Below are 13844 nucleotides of genomic sequence, written 5' to 3'. Positions count from 1 at the left end.
GCCCAAAAGGAAAGGAGTGGGGTAGAGATATGGGTAATACCCATATTCTTTCCTATATAGGAAACGAAGAAATGCTTTTTGCACTTTCTCAATCATCAGAGAGTAATTTGCTTCATGCGGATTCCACACAATCGCATTATATGTATGGATGTATGTATCCTTGGTTGTTTGTTCGTTCGTAGATCCGCGACGTCATCGAACAAATGATTCGTTTTTTTTCAATTCAAAGGATTCAAAGTGCCCGGAGCGTATGCGCCGAGGGCGAAGCCCTAGGGGGCGCAGACGTCGGGGGTAAAGCCCTAGGGCTCCGCCCCCTAGGGACGAGTCCTAGGGGGCGCAGACGCCGGGGCGTACATATATTTTTTTATAAGAGACTTACTATATATACATTTATATAATTTTATATAAATTAAACTCATATACATTTATATAAATTAAAACTATTCAAATAAATTTAATAAAATGTTTACTATTAGATTAGTCATGTTTAAGTGGTTTATATTACAAATACCGAGCGAAGCCGGGTAATAAAGCTGGTACAGTATAAAACTAATACATCTTAAAATTGACGTTTGCTGTCTTAAATAATGGGATAATATTTTTGGCACGGCTGTAAAATAAATTACACGACATTTAATGTTAAATTAACATCTCTGAAATAGCTCGCACGACCCAATCGGGGTCCGTCCTGCAAATCAAACGTCAAATGAGTTGCTAGTAACAAAAATAAAATTTGACGTTTCAGTGAAATCATAACCAGTTACATTTTCACTGGATATAGTTGGGTGAAATCATATCAAATTATATTTTAACTGGCCTCCTATCAGTGAAATTATAGTTTTGGCAGTTGGATGATAGCGCGTCGCCCCGCTTCTGTCCATTCCTACTCTCCTCATGGTCCACACATCGTAATATCTATCCTAACACATCGTAATATCTTAGTAGCCAACACTTATTTATTTAAGGTTAGGTTAAGTTAGGGTTGGTTTTATTAATTTAAGATTAGGTTTTTAGGATCGGTATTTATTTTTGTCAAATTTTATTTTTGTTACTGGCAACCCTTTTATTTTTGATTTGCCGGGGGACCCCGATTGGGTCGTGCGAGCGATTTTAAAGAGGGGCACTCTTTTTATTTGCAGGGCGAAATGTTTTAGAGATGGTCATTTGCATATTATGTCGTGATAAATACCTAATTTGTTTGGATATAGGGCCATTTTGCAGGGCCGATAAATGGTACCCTTAAATAATTGTTTGTTTGAAAAGTTTTTAATTGTGTGTTTAAAAAGTTTCTTTTGTTCTCTCAGAATCAGTATTTTTTTCATAACGCACTCGTTAGTCTGATTTTTGCGTGTTTTTCCCGTGACCGGAAGTGTCGGAAAATTATGGAAATTATTTACTGCTATTTTTATTACGTACTCCCTTAGAATTTCTCAGCGCGAATGGCTAGACGTGTACTTTTGCAATAATTTTCGTTAGGCCAAGGTCAAGTGCTGATTAGATTTAGAGCTTAATAAATTCAGTGACTCTCAAACTTTTTAATGCCAAATTTATTGTTTCAAATTAAAAAAAAGCAGTATTCTACAATCTCGATTTATGTAACATTACATTGTTACTCCAATCGCGAAATAAATTCATATAAAAATCTATTTTAATCTTCAATAATGTGTTTCACAGTACAATTTAATCATCGCGCACGATCGTTTGGATTATCGCAATGATTGATTTCATTCTTCAAAATTCAATATTTCGTTTTTAAACGTCGATAAATCGACGGTTAAGTGATTCGTTCCATCTGCAATTTCATTCATAGAACATGCGGCTGTAACTAATCGATTCAATTGATAAGTTTTTTTCTTCAAATGAAATGTATTCAGCAGTTGCTACGCTAGACCACCCATTAACCAACCCGTTGACACCCTAGCGCAAAAATATGCATATGTATTTTTATTATTATACATTAAATTTGCCTCGTATCGCGTGCGACTGACTGATGACCGATGACGTTGATGTTTTCGCTGTTGAGAGGAAGTCTGCCATTTGCTTATCAGGAGAGACTCTTGTTGTGCACCTGAAGCGTCGCCATCTTGCCTAATTCGAGGCATGAATGTTCAAATTTTCATATTGAATTGAGGCATGAGGATATCCTGTAAGTTGCGACTATGTTGTTGAATGCAATCATACTATCATTCTATGTATATTGTATACATAGGTACATATATAAAGCATGAGCGATTCACTCACATAAAAATATTGCGACGGATGCAATTATATTAAGGCGAATAGTGTAACATGTAAAATGGTTCATGAATTAAGAATTCAATTTTCAAAGTATGAATTTATTACTTTTTCAATGGTTTTTCAAGGGGAGATAAAATACGCACGAATTAAAAATATGGATTAAACATTTAATTATATATGTACGTACATATTGTATATTCTAAAAGAAAGGACGATAGAAGTAAATAAATTGTAATCCCAGAGAATATTAAGAGTGCAAGAAAAGCTACAGGGGAGATGGGTGGATGAAATTAGGAAAATGTGTAGGACGAGATGGATGAGAGTTGCTTATATGTAAAATATTTTATGTTTAGATTAAAAGTACCCACTATACCCAAGAGAGCTTTCAACGAGAATTTTTTTCAAAATAATCACTGGAATATGAAAAAAATTGTCGATTTTCTGAAAATATTGGTTTCCCCATACAAACAACTATTTTTTTTCGGTGACTTTAAATTCTCGTTTATCAGTCAAAACTTATGATAGTAGACCCAAATAAACTTCAATAGGTGAATATTAACCGGTTTTTTTTTTTTTAATTGTAGAAAAAAAATTCGAAACTATGCTCGAACAAGATATATATTCAAAAAATCTACTTTTTCGATATTTTTGTCGAGATAAATCGATTAGTTGGAGAATCAGGATGTTGTTCAAAACGTTTAGATGAAAGATTTCTATGTACAGGGTTAATCGATGAAAATCAAAAATTCGCGTTTTCCGCTCCGGCCTAATGTACATACATACATATGCACACGTATGTATTTTATAAGAAATACCTATGTACATAAATATTGATTATATATGTATATATATAAATAGTTATTTTTCTTACAGAATGCTTATTAATTGTTAAAACTAGTATTTATTTTTGGCAAATTTTAGAGGCTTGCATGATTCGCTTGTTACTGTATTTATGTACATATACATATGTACATATGTTTTTTAATACATCTATTTTTAACTATTACTGTCTATCTAACGAACTACTAATTAATCTTTTTTCAAGATAATTATTGATATTGAATTTATGTAAATCACATTATGTAAGAATTTTATATATTTGAAGCGTGCAGGCGGATAAAGATATGTGTTAATTTCATACATTTCTACATAAAATATATCTTTATTGAATGTTCTAAATCTTAACTGATGTTTCGTAACAATTCCAAATAATAACACATCTTTGATTTGACCCTCATTAAACATTTATAACTAAATAATTAAATAAATAATTAAATAATTAAAATTTGTAACTAAATAATTAACCATTCATCCCCCTCAGAATATGTTATGTACTTCGTATGTTAGCTGGTAAAACAAACTATTCGCGTAGTATGTGTTCGAAAATCCGTGCAGCTTCTCTTACGTTTTTAATTTAATTTAATTTTAATCGTTGTTTGATTATCGAACCTATTTGCTTGTGCGGTTTTGGAAACGGACTATAATTATTCGCATCGATTGATTCGAATGCACTTTGCTTCCTGGATTATTTTCGAGTGTATGATTACTGTTTACGACACGCAAGAGCAAGAATGTATACGCCTACGCATAAATTTTTGTTTTTCGTGCATTTTCACGCTGTTTTCCGTCGAGCGTGCTTTGCTCAAAGATAGAGGCGCATTTGCGCGTATGTTTGTGGCATTTTTATCAACTAAAATTTGTTATAAAAATAGGGCTCTGATAAGTACGACTCGTAATTCAATTCAAGGTCTTCCTTGTAATAGTGAATTCGATCGTGATAGTCACGCACAGGCACGTGTGTAATTCATGCATTTTTGTTACCATTTTTTTACGGTGGGTACCTACGTTTTTTTTGGAAAATTCTTCGATGTTACTTACCAAAATGTAATTTTGTATAATTGCTATCATTCCGTTACATGTGGAGGTAAACCTGTTTTGAAAAATGGCAAATAAGAAATCCTACGGCAGACTTGTCAAACTTACTTCTGCTAGTGGGTCGAACTCGTATACACAAGATCATAATTTGTTATCGCGATTTGATCCCCCTTTCGTATTCATTTAGATAATGTTAATTAGAACATTTTTAAAAATACTCAATTATTAACGTATTTTTCATGTGAAACCCTTTTGTGCCCTTCATCATAAATTTGAAAACTGGTTAATCCGGTATAAGTAACTCATAAAATAACTAAAAATAATAGATTTATATTTTATAATGACGCCATTACTAGTTTACCCCTGAGCGACACCTACTTTAAATAAATGCTTGTCTTAAATTATAAATTTGAAATCACGTTCAAATAGTGGTGACAAATAGTAGGTAGGATGGTTTTGCCGATTTGTCGCGGAACCGTTTCAATAATGAAATCAGATAAATTGATAAACTCTGATAGGCAACTATCGACTTGGAGTCACAAATATCCAAGTCTGACCAGGAGCACTGCAGAAATACTCCGAATAAATTCTCTTCAATCGAGGTCAACCCAGGACTTGAACCCGAAAACCTCTCGTTGGTTGGCATTAATGCAGCCACTGAGCTATACTATTGGCTATTTTTATAAGCCTCTTATAAGTTCGTTATTCTCTATACACTCTATAGTATAGAGTGTTTATACTACAAAAACGGTACAAAAAAAGTACAAAAACGGGTGACCCACCATATTCTTTCTTGTAATGCTTCATGTTTTGTAAACGTTTGTTTGATAATAAAGTGTAATCGGGAATTACTATTATAAAATTGGCAATTTAAAATCAATTTTGCTGTCTTTTTGGTCTCCGCCTCTTCATTGATTTATCATACTTTATTGATAGCAACTGAAGGGTCACGGGTTCGAACCCTGGTTCGACCTCGATTGAAAAGAATCATACGCTGTATGATTTGAAGTATTTCTGTGGTGCTGCTGGTCAGTCGTTTTGTAAGTTGATCGTTTCCTATCAGAGTTTGCCAATTTATTTGATTTAATTGTTGATACGGTTCCTTCCTAGATTGGCTACCATCTATTTATCACCACTGTCTGTTTCAATATAATTTCAACTTTATATACATATAATAAATGCATATGTACAAGTTTGGTTATAGGTTATGATATTTATAATAAAATGAATTAAAAAACATGTCTATAATATACAAAAAAAATAATAGATAGTAAGACTTCCGTTCAACATGTTTGACAACCCTGTCCTTTAAGGTTGTAATCGAGCCTAAATCCGGTTATTCCAGTGCTACATATATGTTTAGTAAAAAATCTTCTTTAGGCACGTCTCATGCATTACATATTATTAGAAGAAAAATCCAATTTGAATTTCAAAATGGGAAAAATCCCAAAAAAAAAAAAATACAATTCTTAGTGAGCATTAGAAGATGCTTAGGTTACATAATTTTAGTGTTTTGAGGCGTTGTTATTGACCTTTTTATCGAATCACTCCTAGAATCGGTCAAGGTGAGTGCGGTTCCACAACGGTGGTACGTGCATCGGCTAGCAGCAGCTCACCGTTGCGCAACCACTGCCACCACTAATGCGCTAGAAGGCCGACCAGCATTTGCGACCGTGTACTTTCAAATTTGGGCTTTATTATTGGGTGCATAATGCTTGGACCGTATGCCCTTGCCCTTACTACTTACTATAGGCACTGCTTCGTCGTCTAGGTGTTAATTCCATTGATTTACATCATACGACTTCAATTTCAAACCCAACGCAACCTATCCCAGCCACTTTTAGGTGTAAATGAATTTTAGAACCAGTATTTAACAGCTCATAGGCTCATAGTTCGATTTTTTTTTAAAGCTTCAAGTGAGGTTATCGTAATTAAATTGGGAATATAACTGTTATTAATAAGATTTTGTTGTTAGCATAGGTTCATAGGTCATTTTTATCTATACAGAGGGAGGGTGGCAATCTCCATCAACCGTTTCGTTACCTATCTAGAAAATTCCGCTAGCCTTGTGGTTTCAGTGAAAAGATCCAGTAAAGACTTGGCTAGTTTGATTCATCGAGTAGAGGACCTTCCCTTTTCCCAAGAAGCTTCCACATGTCCAGCCACAAGTGCACAATCTTTCCATGCCACCCGGCTCTAGAAGCTGATGATTCTTTGAAGGCACACTGATTGGTCTATTGGCGATCTTTATAAGTTTCATCTTAATTGTCCAAATACTATTATTACATTATAATACGTACACAATGTATGAAGTTTTTTTTTAAAGATTCGATTATATATTTTTTGAATGGGCTATATTGTATATGTACTTTCATCCGTAGAAATTGATAAAATCATCGATTAGTATTTTTTTACGAATGTGTATAATTTTTTTTAAGAGTTAACACGTTCGAAATTAGTATTATAAAATACTTTGGTTAAAAAATAGTTTTAATTAATTGCTCAAGGTTTAGTAATATTCAAGTTTTATTTGAGAACCATTTTTAAGAATTCACATTTTCTTAAATTGAATTACGTACTTTTTACCTGAAAAAAGCTTGTTTTTACAAGCTTTTTATTGGCTTCACTAGCTGTTTGTTGTTTAATTTGTTAAGTTGAATTAACATTTAGTCACTTAATTATAGAGCTACTATGTAATTACCAAACGAGCTTTTTATATTCGATTTAATAAAAAAGTACAAAAATCTTTTTCGAAGATTTAGTAATATTATAAATTACCGCTGCAATGACATACATTTTATGTATGTATGTAGTGTAGGAAAGTGCAGCATCCATTTAAAATAAGATTGGAATTAATAAGAATGGTCAAATGATAAACGTTTGGACTAAGGAAGCTACCGAAATAAAGTAGATAAACCCATTAGAATTGGATCAATTTTAGAATATATGATGGTATCTAATTATTATTAAAATAAGCTATGACAATTTGTAGTCGCTTTTTTCTAATTTTTCTAATTTTACTTATTTGGATTGAATCATTGTGTTAAATGTCATACATTCATAGTATCAATGTACATGAATACATAATATCAATGTAAATACATACATACATACGTCATATGTAGGCACATGTCATATAATATTATGACAGTTGCATTATATTTATATAACAGAAACAAATGTAAAGCGGTGAATGCTTTTTGACTCCGTTACCATTTCTTGCGGTCGTGGAAAGGCCACTTTTATTATATCACGTATGACGTAGAATCCATTTTCACATGTTTGTGGGGAATAATCGATTTTGACGCTCGCGCCCTTGGACTTGTATGTTTTGTGATACTTCTTTTTTGAGTGTTTGAAATAAGCATTTATGACGGATAACTGTAAAAAAATGATTTTTATTTTTTTTATTTATACCTACATATATTATTATATACTGCACATGTACGAAATTTTTTTATTTAAAATAATTTATATACCTGTATGTATATGTATATGAATATTTTTATATTTAGTTTTATGTATGTATGTATGTATTTGACCGAAAACATTTGTCCGTACTCTAATGTGTTGGTTGCGTGTTTGGGTTATCTACGTTGTTTTCGTATTTCTGTTTGAACTATGTGTAGATACCGTCTGTGTGTGGGGTGCCTAACGTCTATTGGCGATCGGCACGCAATGTTAAAAATTTTACAGCGAAAGTTTTGAGAGTGGTAGTTGTTTTCACTCATAGCTTAAGGGTGTGTAGTAACTGCTGTCAGAATCTACAGGAAAGTTTCGTTCAAATTTTCACGCTTTTCCTATGAATTGCATGTTACGTGCTAAACTTTTTCAAGATGTGGAAATATTTATACTGTTTGTTTATTATGGAGGCACTTTCAATTTTGGTGCACTTTTTAACCAATGGAAAATTGGTACATTTGTCTTCAAATGTTGTATATAAACGATCTTTATTTGATTAAACTGTTCTTGATTTATTTTACATATCCTCTTGAAAACTATACATATGAATGCATATTTTCTTTGCCAATTTTCCACCTCTTAGTCACAACGTAGCTCATCGGTTTACTCCGTTCGCCTACCGGTTGAGAAGAGGTCATGAGTTCAAATTCCAACTAAAATTGAAAAAAAATTTTTTTTGATGATTAAGGCATACCAGTCAACTCTGATCTAGAGATATATATATGTACTTGGAAAGCTCCAATCGAAAAAATCATCATGCCTATTTGACTTATATCTCACTCCAGTTAAAATCTACATATGTACATAGATCTCAATTTCTGTCGGTAGATGAGCTTTATTAAAAACTTCGAAATAAGCTGTTCCTATTCTTCAGAAACTTTGAAAACATAATATGTAGTAAACTGAAACTCTTATTCCCACTGTGAAGTTAATTTAAATGAGATAAAAAAAAGATAAAAAAACAAAAGAAAATATTTAAAGAAAACCTTTCACAAATAATAAAAATGTTGAAGTAGATCGACATCGAATACTCATGAAATTAGGAAAGTACCACGTGCCTTTCACAACCTTTTTTCCCTTATTATATACACCGAAATTCTTTCTTCGATTCCTACTTGTTATTTCAAGCATGACTTTATGAATATAAATCTTTAAATAAGTTAGTAAAAAGGTGTTTAGGAAGATAGTGATTTATTTGCAACATACATATGTATGTACATGCATATGTATCTCCATAATGTCAGATTTCGCGTTTAAATTGCTTTTTGTTAATTATGTATGTATGTATATGCATATTTAATTACTAACTACACTACATAAGTACTACCGAGATATTAATTTTATCTAATATAAAAATCAATCTATAATCCATCCGCTGGAGGAAGAGGCTTAGGTAATACGTATATACATACTATCTCTTTCAGCGTCTCTTGACCAATAAATAGCATTTCGAATCGCCAATAGAACATTGTACGTACGAAATGCTATTGGTTAATATGGGGTGAAAATGACAGCATATGCGTTTTACCAAAGTCCTTCCCACAGCGGGTGGAATATGATGGTAAAAATTTGTAATTTTTAAAATTGGAGTCAGATTCGAAATTATATTTTTTTAACGACTCCACAGAGCATAACTTTCTTCTGTTTACTTCCACTACTTTTCATTCTTGAATACATTGATTGGAATATACCATTTGAAATGAATACAATTTAAACATCCACGTTTACAACACCCATCTATGCAACATCAATACCCACCCAGAACTATGTACATATGTATGTATATTGACTGATTTTGATCCTTCAGAGTCGTAGTCTGATTCTAAGAAAATGCCATGTTTTTTTGAACAACTCCACATCCACTTTTTTCCGTTCGCTACCACTACTTTTCGACGTATTATCGAATATATAGTACATTGATTGGCATTTTCCACATAAAACGAATGCAATTTGAGCATATATTCTCACCATCGACACCCATCCAGAACTATGTATATTGACTGCTTTTGATCCTTCAGAGTCGGACTCTGATTGTAAGAAAATGCCTTAGCCGTGTTTTTTTAACGTCTCCACAGCCCGTATCAGGACTTTCTTCCGTTTGCTTCCTCTACTTTTCGATGTATTCTCGAATATGTACATTGATTGGCATTTGCCATATGAAACGATTACAATTTGAGAACACATTCTCACAACACCATCGAAACCCACCCAGATCTATGTATATTGACTGCATTTGATCCTTCACAGTCACAGTCGGATCGTGAGAAAATAATTATAATATAAAGTATTATGTATGCAGTAATATACACATTCTCACAACACCATTGATACCCACCCAGAACTATATGGAATGCTTTTGATCCTTCAAAGTCGGTGTCTAATTGTAAGAAAATGCCTTAGCTGTATTTTTTTAACGTCTCCACAGCCCTTATCTCAACTTTCTTCCGTTTGCTTCCACTACTTTTCGATGTATTCTCGAATATGCACATTGATTGGCATTTGCAACATGAAACGATTACAATTTGAGCACACATTCTCACAACACCATATGTACATATGTATATTGATTGTTTTTGATCCTTCACAGTCACAGCCGGATCGTGTGAAAAAAATTATAATATAAAGTATTATGTATGCAGTAATATGCATGTATAGCATTTATGTAATATTATATTATGAAAATATATTCTATCACTTTGTTTTTCATATTTCGAATGTATTATCTTTGTATGTATGTATGTATGTGTGTGTGTGTGCGTGCGGTGCACGCGCGCGTACGCGGATGCACGCGCACCGGCATTTTACGTAACGGATAAAGATTGCAATTATCTGCCAAAGTCATCGACCCCGTTGATATGAATGCGGCTTGGCCTTGATTTTATTTTTCGCGAGTCGCCAGTGGCGCCGCCCACCGATACGACGGGCGAAACTCCAAATCTTGCACTATCTATAATATATATATATATATCTTGTACATGTTTATTATTATATTTTCTTTTCGACCACATGTGTATTAAATGTGGCTTTTGTCGTATTTTCAGGCACGACGTTTCGGGCGCATAAGCTGATCCTGGCGGCGTGCAGCAAACACTTCCAGGAGCTGTTCGCGGCTGCGCCCCCCAGCCATGCGGGTCCTTGCTACGTGATCCTGGAAGCGACCAGCGCGGCCAATATGGCTGCCCTGCTAGAGTTCATGTATAAGGGCGAGGTGCACGTCAGCCAGGACGCGCTCTCCGGCTTCCTCAAAAGTGCTGAAAGCTTACAGGTTACTACCACACTCATCCATCCTGAGAATACAAATATTAAAAGCCAATCATTGCTTCAACTTTTGTATCCACTTTTCGTCAAAAATATTTTCAGAACCATTCTATATTTTCCTCTGTATGAAAACTTTTAGACACAAATAAGCTCGATAAAAGTTATAACACATACACGATCATGGCCCACACATGTTTAAAGCCCCTGGGGTAGCATGCTTAACACTTTGAATGCTGGCCATCCAAAGGGCCATCAAATGCCATCAAATCCATGGGCCTGAAAAACACACCAAAACAGCACGCAGCGTGCAAGCTGCAAATACTTCAGAATGCATTTATTGCGCACACCGGGCAAAACATATGCTGCGCGGCGTAGTATGAAAAATAAATGCTTCCTGAAGCAATTGCAGCGTGCACGCTGCGTGCTGTTTTGGTGTGCGGCCTGACTTAGCGGGTAGTATTCTTGTTTACTTTGTACATGCTCAAAATACAACGCCTATTGGCGTTTTTCAGGCCCATGGACTTGTTGGCAAAACGCCGATCGGCGTTAGGCTTTCCAGGTAGTATTAAAAAAAATGCATTGAACATGGGTCGGGTAATCTGTGTCAATGTTTATAAAGACTGGTTTACACAGGAATTTCTGAATTTATAACCATAGCAGAATTTCACTATGGAAATCTCTAACTGCTGAGTATTTTGGATTGTCGCTAGGCATTTAGACTGTGAGCATTGCATTTTAACAACAATGAAGAAGATAGCACTAGTTTTGAAAAATACATTCATTAATAGACTTCTTTTATTATTGCTGCAATATATATTAGAGAGTCTAAACACACCTTTACAAAACTCGAAATCCTCGGTGCTAGTTATCTAGGGTTTGTTTAGATTAGCTACAATTTTTATATCTGCTTTCTATTGGATTTCTAAATATTTCTAGTTGGAAATGTTGCGAAATTTTCAGTGGGCTTTTCTACAGAAAAGACGTCAGCACTTAAAGGGCTAAGGTCCCCTCCCCCAAAAAAAGTTTCAAAATTGAAATTAAAAATCATTTCATCAATATTTTTCACAATACACATTAAGGAGTAATAACATTGAGGATCACCTGATAAGTGATAGCATACATATATTTTCACAAGTTTCAAATAAAAGTCATCTTGTAAAAATAATAGAATATAACTACGAAGTATGAAGATGAAACACAATTCTCAATTTCGTAACAAATTAAAAAAAAATGATCTTGATGCTGGGCCCCATCGCGAGCCGGGCCCTCAGGCTAGAGCCATGGCTGTCCCCCCGATACCCGGCCATGTATACGATATTACAAAACGATAAACAGTCATGTGAATAATATGCAATTTTGCATTACAAGGTTTACAAATTAAAGTTTTAATGTATTGATTTTGCTGCTATAGCCAAAAGTACACTTTTTTAATTCATTAAGGAGCTTAATTTGAAATATTCAAAGTCTGAACTTCGCACGTGGGATATACATAATCTAAGGGTCGGGTAGGTTAGATCGATTGTGAATTGCCGGAAATGTTTTCTTCTTGGAAAGGGTATTTGCCTAGTACTTTTCCATTAACTTTTAGAAGGGTTTTTTTTTGGACGTTGCTGTTTTGACATTTTTGCGTTGGTTATTTTGTAATGTTTTCGATTGGGTATTTCCGTATTGGTGTTTAGTTTTTATGGAGGGGATTTTTTCTAAGAAAAGGATGTTGCTTTATCTGAAGGGTGAAAACTTGACGACAGTACTCTGAAGTAGTTTTTCTTATTGCTTTTAGAGTGTATTCGAAGAAACAAAGAAAACAGCAAAGTGTGCATGATGATGTATGTACATGTACATATTTGTCATTTTTTTAATTGAACTGTCTCTAAAAACGAAATCAGATAAATTCATAATCTCAATCTGTCTACAGTTGATTTGGATATCAATATGTTGGTAGTATATAGCCAGTCATAAATCCACAAGTAATCAAAAGGATGTATTATGAAAACATTTATAAATATATATTGAGAGTTGATAACGTTATTGTTGTTAATAATTTTAACTGTGGTGTATTCGGAAAAGCCGCTTTTCTCCATATGATCTTCGATCAAAAGTTCATTGCTTAAATTTCTTTCGAACGATAGTTAGAATAGATAGTTGTTTCAAATGTTTTAATTGGCAGTAAAAATATCTATCTATAGTAATTTGCCAAATATGATGAATGCGGAAAATTTCCGGAAAACGATTAGTTAGAATTTTGTATTCGCAAGATCAGTTACGTTAATTTATTTCATCCCTGTCGCCAGGTTTATAGGATTTAAGTATTATGTTTATGCTTTTTTTCCAAAAAGGAAATTTGAGCGAATTGAATTATGAGTAAAATTTTACGTTCGTGCGTCTAATCAAAGGTTAATATCTAAAGGCAAGTACAAACTGATTTTTAACGTATGAAAATATATTTTACATATTTACCCATATCAATTCAGCTTTCGTCCTCGGGAAAATAATTACATAATGAAATTTTCCAAAAAATATACATATTATAAATCAGTATACATATTTGCCACTTTTTTTTCTGAGGGCATATCATAAAAAGGCCCCTAAATCGTGACCTGCACCTGCATTGCACCTTCTAATAAAAATATTCTTGTAAATGGGACGTGGAATATCAAAATGCATTTCAAGCTTAGATAATTCGACAATCAAATAGTTGCCTGTCTGTTGAACATTTCTCAGAAGCATTATATTTTTCTCTGGATTTTCATTGTCTTCCGCAGTTATAAGAAATAAATTTAAGAACGACCCAGTTAGTCATGGGACATTGCCAAGTTCTGTGGAGAATCATTTCGACTAGTTGACACTGATAAAATGGACAAAATATTTACTTTGAGCGATATATGATTATGGGAATTGGCTAGAGATGCAAACCGATTTTAAATAAACAACCTGATAAATAAGGCAACTAACGTAATTTAAACCTTAAACTATCTAAAGCTTAACTGAACTGTTTTAAAAATCAATTATTT

The 13844-nt window shown here is 33.6% G+C and overlaps 1 protein-coding gene across 4 annotated transcripts in view; it reads left to right on the top strand.

The window, feature by feature from the left end:
- The window catches only part of chinmo (Chronologically inappropriate morphogenesis), a 125473-nt gene that overhangs the window by 105180 nt on the left and 6449 nt on the right, over positions 1-13844 (top strand). For all 4 annotated transcript variants that reach the window (XM_077440372.1, XM_077440373.1, XM_077440371.1 and 1 more), the window contains one exon: positions 10617-10840. In XM_077440372.1, the coding sequence (XP_077296498.1) occupies positions 10617-10840 (224 nt within the window). The remainder of the gene's footprint in view (positions 1-10616; positions 10841-13844) is intronic.

This window comes from Arctopsyche grandis, chromosome 10 (assembly GCF_051622035.1).
Source record: "Arctopsyche grandis isolate Sample6627 chromosome 10, ASM5162203v2, whole genome shotgun sequence".
Lineage (NCBI taxonomy): Eukaryota > Metazoa > Arthropoda > Insecta > Trichoptera > Hydropsychidae > Arctopsyche > Arctopsyche grandis.
This window is presented reverse-complemented; position numbering and strand designations above follow the sequence as displayed.